Genomic DNA, 6,997 nt, shown 5'->3' on the forward strand with positions numbered 1-6,997 from the left:
CAAGTGACTCCGCTGTGCTTGTTTTTGTAGCTCAAGACGTCATTTGGCTGCCAGGTTGCATGCATGTCTTTTTGCACACTCTTGACACACGGATTGATTTTAATTGGTTCTTTGCAGTTGTTAAGGACATGCGATTCCTGTTTGGGCTTGATGTTTTGGAACTACTCAGTGGCTGTGTAGACTTAACTTGAGCTTAATCAATAAAGGCAAACGTTAGGCCGTAGTATTTATATATTACAGATTGCAGGGTTCACTTTTTGGAAAAGGCATGCTGATATATGTTGTGCAGTGCATAAGGAAAAGTCCAAGACACCTGTCAATGTTGTGTACATTACGGCTAACACTACTTAACATGATCTTCATGAACTTTGTCTGATACACCAATGCTAAGATTGAAACCCCCAAACCTCAAAACTATTAGCTTGTTATGTTAAACAGGCGGCCACCAGGATAGCTTACATTTACAATAAGGATCTGAATTAAAAAACAATACACAATTTCCCACATAATAAATGCTTTGGACAATAACACACACTTTCAACGAATAGCATATTTTAAAACAGTTTTCATGGACAAAGGTGGATCACATTAAAAGACAGAACCTACAATACAAAATTATGCATCCACTAGTTGGAGCTATGCTAAATGGAATACAATACAATTCTGTTTTCCTAAGATTGAGATTTGACTACCAGCGCTGCTGTTACGAAGCGTTTTACGGAACATTTAAAATACCACATCCAAGAAATGAGAATATTGATCCATATATCTCATCTCATCTCATCTCATCTCATTTTCCGTACCGCTTATTCCTCATTAGGGTCGCGGGGGGTGCTGGAGCCTATCTCAGCTGTCTTCGGGCACGAGGCGGGGGACACCCTGAATTGGTTGCCAGCCAATCGCAGGGCACACAAAGACATACAACAGTCACTCTCACACTCACACCTAGGGACAATTTGGAGTGTCAATCTGCCTGCCATGCGTGTTTTTGGAGTGTGGGAGGAAACCGGAGGACCCGGAGAAAACCCACGCGGGTCCGGGGAGAACATGCAAACTCCACACAGGGAGGCCGGACCGGGACGCGAACCGGCGACCTCTGCACTGTGACTAGGGCGGCCCGACTACCGGGCCTCCCTAATATTGATCCATATATGATGCATCTTATTATCAGGTGCACGCTCAGAAAATGGAATGCTTTTGGCTGTGACTTCTTTGGAAAATACAGTACAATACTTGAAATTGATTGATGACGAATCCTTGACTGAATTCAATATTTTTTTTTCAGCAAGTCCCACCTTAACTTGACTTACTGGTCTTGAGAGACAAGCCCGAAAGAGATTCCTATATGTTATATATCTATTTAGTTGTTTATTTTATCCTCATTCTCATTGAAATTTAAGAGTTCCTTGCTCGGTTGACATGCCACGCTATCTTTCATTCAATCATTATTCATTCGGTCGTGTAATTTTCACATGGAACTAAGCAACATCACGCCATATACAATTGGTGCTTACCAAGCGCTTATTGTTAATGACTTAATTGGTTAGCGTTTTGATTTTTTGCTGAATGATCACAGCATTGTTTGCACCTATTGAAGTTAACCCTATACGTGTGTTTAGGTGGACCAATGGGTGACTCAAGGTGGAACTGCCCCCCTGCCTCTGGAAGAGGAGCACTGCTCTGTGGTGGAGGTGACGGAAGAGGACATCAAAAACTCAGTCAAATATGTTCCCAGCCTCTCTGCTGTGGTAAGTCAAATTAAATGGACCGCGTTTGTTCAGATAATAAAGCGCACCAGATTGTAAGGTACAGTGTCTGCTTTTGAAAAAAAATGACTTTTAGGTGCACCTCATAGTGCGGGAAATATTTCACTCTCTTTTCATCAGTGGTGGACCGTCAGGGCCTGCAAGGCCTTCTCTCCTGGCCTAAAAATATCAAAATTAAAGACTAATGTTAATTATATATTGTCTATGAATTCTGATTAAATAATTCCAAATTGTCTTTCAGCTTCCTTTCATTGCTTTTCCCCTGTTGTGCAGCTTCCAGATATGTGTTTTCGTATTTAAAGGACAAGCGACGTCTCCGGACAAGTTGTCTCCATAATTTGTAAAATGGCTTCAAATGACTTCTACTGAGCGTATTTTACAAAGGTTCCACCGCATATCGCTATATTTTACGTTGTAAGACTCGCGCTGAATATTCCGGAAGTCTTGTGTTTGAGTTGGTGACGAGGCTTCACGTTACGTCACTGAAGGAACGCCTCTGACCGAAAAAAGGACACATTGTAGCAGTCCTTCCATCGCGTCAATGCATTTGGCTGTACTTGGCTGGTCTGAAAACTTCGTGTAGCACCAAAAAAGAGGCAGAAGAGGGCGACAAAGCTCCAGGTCAGGAATTAATCAGCCTGTGGAAACCAGCTGATTAATTCCTTACAGGAGCTTTGTCGCCATTTTCTGTCTCTTTTTGTGCTACATTTCCCACCCCCAGATACCTCAAAATGCCATGGAATAAATTCTTTAATCGATTGCAAACAATAGTTCCTCTTCAGAACTATTTGAATCATATTCATAATTGGACGAGTAACAAGAAAGCATATTCTCTGAATCTGAAGCCATTGTTTTGATTCTCCAGAAAGGCAAGACGTCAACAAAAAGTGACGTTGGTTGTCCTTTAAGCATTTAACCAATCACACCAGCCATCATTAGTTACCAAGGTCATCAATTTATCTGAGCGCCTTCACAATAAATTCTGCGGACCCTGGAGCGTAAAAATACATGTCCATGAAACTGTTGCTTTAACCAATGAGATTTTGAGTTGTCACTGAAGGTCTGCTGGTAGGCGCTGTAAACGTTTTCACGAACTGTGATTGGCTAGTCACTTGCTAGCCAATCGTAGTATCACTAGCCACGAGTGTTAAGAGCATACTGGCCAGAGATAGCACACTGTATCTGTCGCGAGCTGCAGAAGCAAATGGACAGCTCAGAAGCAATCAAAAAATAGGAAATAATATAGCAATTTTATGAAGCTATCATGACTCCACATGTTCATAGTAAAAATGTGAACAGTTTAATGACAATATTTCTTTCGTTTCTTCAAGTCACAAGCTTTTCGGCACCCTCTAGTGCAGGAGTCCCCAACCTTTTTTGCGCCACGGACCGATTTAATGTCAGACAATATTTTCATAGACCGGCGGATGAATACAACAAAATAAAATGATACAACAGGCATGGAAATTGTTTTTTCTTTCTTTTAAATATGATAATAAACGTGAATCCATTGTGTATTTTTAGCCAACTTTATTAGCAGAGTCCTGGTAAGATCGCACCAACAACAACATATGTAACATCGTCTCTGCCTTTTAACGGTCAATGGTCACCATGGTAATGTTTAAACGTGCCTTCAAAATAAGATACACCACAAAAACAAGTGCAAAGTGCATGAAAAATAAAAAAAATCACGACAACTGAATCAGTGGGAGCCCTGAGCTTGTTTCTCTGCAACGAGACGGTCCCATCTACGGATAATGGGAGACAATGACACCCCAAGTGTCTTGCTTCTGTCCAGTCTACTCCGTAGTTTTGTTTTGGTGGCTGTCACTGCAAAAAACCCCGCTTCACACATATAAGATGTCGGAAACTGCAACAGGGTTTTCAGTGCTGTTGTGGCGATCTCGGGGTATTCAGCCATCACTTTAATCCAGAACACCGGCAGAGTTGTTGTCTCAAATATACTTTTAAATCCGCCATCATTTGCGAACTCCAGCAGTTGTTCTTCCTCTCTCACAGGCATGCTGGATTCACCTGGTTTGTTGGCAAATGGGTTGCGGATCCATTCCTTGTCATTTCGTGGGTCTTTTGTGGCTGGGAAGTAGCGCTCAAACTCTTTTAAAAGCAAAGACAGGTGCTCGTGCATCAGCTGGGGGAATCAAGGCTCGGGCTCAGTCTCTTCCCAAAACCCCGCCAATGTTTGAAACATGTCAAATTTTCACGCGCCGTCCCCACAAATCCAGTTTGTTTTTAAATGCAGCTACTTTATCAGCCAACTTGAAGACAGTTGTCATTTTCCCCTGAAGTGACAGATTGAGTTCATTGAGCAGTTTGAATATGTCGCACAAATAAGTGAGCTTTGCGACCCATTCCTCGTCACGGAAATGCACTGCAAGCGGTGACTTTTCATTTTTCAAAATAAAACATGGTTCGGACTCAGATAATAAATAAAACGGAAATTATGTAAATTATTTATTCTTTCTTTGCGGCCCGTACCAAATGACCCACAGACCGGTACCGGTCCGCGGCCCGGGTTGGGGACCCCTGCTCTAGTGGACGTGTAGTAAATCACACCACGCTCGCAGCTGGAGATTGATTCAGACATAGCACTACTGAAGGCCTAGCGATGAAATCCACAGCCCGCCACTGCTTTTCGTCATGCTTGAAGTCGCTCAAATGGATTATACCGTAACGTGTCTGTAAGTAAATGTGATGTTAAGCTTCATGCGAAGAAACTGGAAGTGTTTTTTTTTTTCTTCTTTCAAAATGCTTGCAGAAGCAAAATAGATTCTTTGTTCGCATCGTCTTTCATTGTGTCCGTGCATCGTCCTTGCCACAATAACGCAGTCGTCGTTAGGCACAGCGTCGCCTCTCAGGCATGGTTTATAAAGATGCTTAATCAGCCACCTCAATTAGCATCAGGCTTGATAACGCTCATTTATCGTGGTTTATAATCCAGTTAAGTACACCCCCGGAATGTGCTTGCTATATTAATCTAGTTTCACTGTACAGCAACTTTGCCTATTTGGTAGATGCAATCTTGTGGGTGAGTTCTGTCATTTCATCAGCGACCACCGCCTGAGCAATTAAGTAAGCAAACCTTTGGTAAATCAGGCCCTGAACTACATACATAACTTAAATCACCCACTTTAGCCAACACGGCAATGCAAAAAAACCCAAAGCAGTAGTGAGGTTTTAATGTCATTCTGTTTGTGAATTTCAGATCTTGGTCAAAGCCATGTTGAGGAAACGATCCTTCAGTAATCCGTTTGAGTGTCCGAGTCGGAGGGAAGAAAGGTCGATGTCAGCACCAAGCAGCCTGCTCATGTAAGTCCAGACCTCAAACTCATTCTATTTTGTTAAGAAAGAGCACAAAGTTCCAATGGTTGGTCAATATTGAATATTGCTCGCGGTCTGGGACTCTTGTTGCTACTTCCCTCCCTGTCAATCTCCTCTTTCTCTTCTGTTAGACGGGCTAGCATCACTGCCGCAGCTCTAACTGCTGCTTTGTCTTGTCACCATAGTGCCATAATTCATCCTATATTTGTATGCCGTGGAGCTCACCGGCTTTTGTAAGGGTTTCTTTGTATGTTGGTGTCATACGTCGGGGACAGAGAAAGGATTGGATAGGGGGGGTGTGAACGCAGTGATAAAAAATCCCATTGGGTAATGTTTCATCATATCCCAGGATGCTTTTAAAACAGCAGTAAATTGCTGCGGCGGAGGTGCATAAAATGAACAAATGCCGTGGCAGCTGCTTTGACTATAGCTTGGTTAATATTTGCACGTTTGAATGGCTTACACAGAAACAAACATACTGAAAATAAATGGATGCGTCCTTATGAACTGCAAACGGAAGGAGCGATTCCGATGGAAATTCCATGTAAATCCAACAAAAAGGGGACAAATAAGAAATTAATTACACGTTGGTGAGCATTGAAATATGCCCTGCGAGAAATATGATCGTCCGAATTCAGGAAATTAAGTAAAGCCCCGACAAGTTGACTCATTATTCATCTCCACTGCGAGACGAATAAAGGCAAATCCAATCCAATCCCAATGATTGCGAGGGCATCAGTGGTTGCCTCCACTAGTTGCCATTTTTTTACCCCCTTCTGAGCTACTGAGGTTTTTCGTTCACAAATGGATCTCCGTCTTTTCCTCTACTTTGCTGCAGGGACTCTTGGCCTTTCCGGCCAACTTTAAAACTGCACCCATCACTCAGGTAACACGTGCTATACATACTCACCAGAGACATCATTAGGTACACCTGCAAATGAATGAAGGAGGGATCCAGCATCAGAGCTGCATTGTGCCTTCAGCTTTTAGAAAAGTGACCGGGGCTGCGCAGCATTCAGCAAGAAGCGACAAATACTGAACTCTAGCCAAATCAATAAATATATATCTATATTTTAGCTCAGAAGGTACTTTCTGATTCATGGAAAATGCCTTAATCAATTTGATGTATGAGTGTTGCCCATTTTGGGAAAAAATAGAATGCTAGGTAAATTACTGAATACTAAAAGAAAAATAACCAACCAGCCTACCAATAGCTTTCGTTTTGTGTCGTTTAATCTTGCTGGAATTTATATATTTATTGGTTAATGATGATGTCAAAGCATCATTAGTTCAGCAGTGGTTTTGTCATTGTGGCTATACTTCACCATGGCGCCAACGACGGTACTCATGGGCATTTCTAAATTTTTCTCCCCAATTTAATCATGACTACATCACAGCAGTCACACAAAAAAACTGACAGTATTATGCAATACAATTCAACAAGTCTGAGGAGAACACCTCTCGGAGTGTCACACAATCTATGAAGCATGAAAAGCATCTCATATTTTATTCGGTCTGATAAAAGTGAGGTTAACCCTCATATTATGTTAAGGGGTCAATTTTTGTGTTGACTAAAGCACTGGATATCCTTTCCTTTTCCTTTCTTCAAAACAGTTCTAAACTATCCCAATGGGATAGAAAATATGTTGTCTCTCTTTTCAAGTACATAACATCTCAGAAGCAGTTGTTGCTGATGTCACCTATTATTTGGCTGTTTTCTGTGGATTTTTACATACGGGTAAAAATGACCCACAACATAATCAACATGCTTTTTTTCAACATATGATGCTTAAATCCACACTTAATAAATGAATACTCATAATAATACTACTGAATAATAATAATGATAATAATAATGATGATAATAATTACGATAATAATAATGATAATAA

At 41.4% G+C, this 6,997-nt stretch overlaps 1 protein-coding gene across 2 annotated transcripts in view; it reads left to right on the forward strand.

The window, feature by feature from the left end:
• The window catches only part of camkk1a (calcium/calmodulin dependent protein kinase kinase 1a), a 35,465-nt gene that overhangs the window by 22,082 nt on the left and 6,386 nt on the right, over nt 1-6,997 (forward strand). The window contains exons 13-15 of one of the 2 annotated variants that reach the window (XM_089017811.1): nt 1,620-1,748; nt 4,990-5,093; nt 5,944-5,991. In XM_089017811.1, coding sequence (XP_088873937.1) covers nt 1,620-1,748; nt 4,990-5,093; nt 5,944-5,991 — 281 coding nt within the window. The remainder of the gene's footprint in view (nt 1-1,619; nt 1,749-4,989; nt 5,094-5,943; nt 5,992-6,997) is intronic. The other variant, XM_089017812.1, reaches the window with a different exon arrangement.

Source organism: Hippocampus bargibanti, linkage group LG16 (genome assembly GCF_051943395.1).
Source record: "Hippocampus bargibanti isolate YZ-2025 linkage group LG16, ASM5194339v1, whole genome shotgun sequence".
In the NCBI taxonomy this organism is placed as follows: domain Eukaryota; kingdom Metazoa; phylum Chordata; class Actinopteri; order Syngnathiformes; family Syngnathidae; genus Hippocampus; species Hippocampus bargibanti.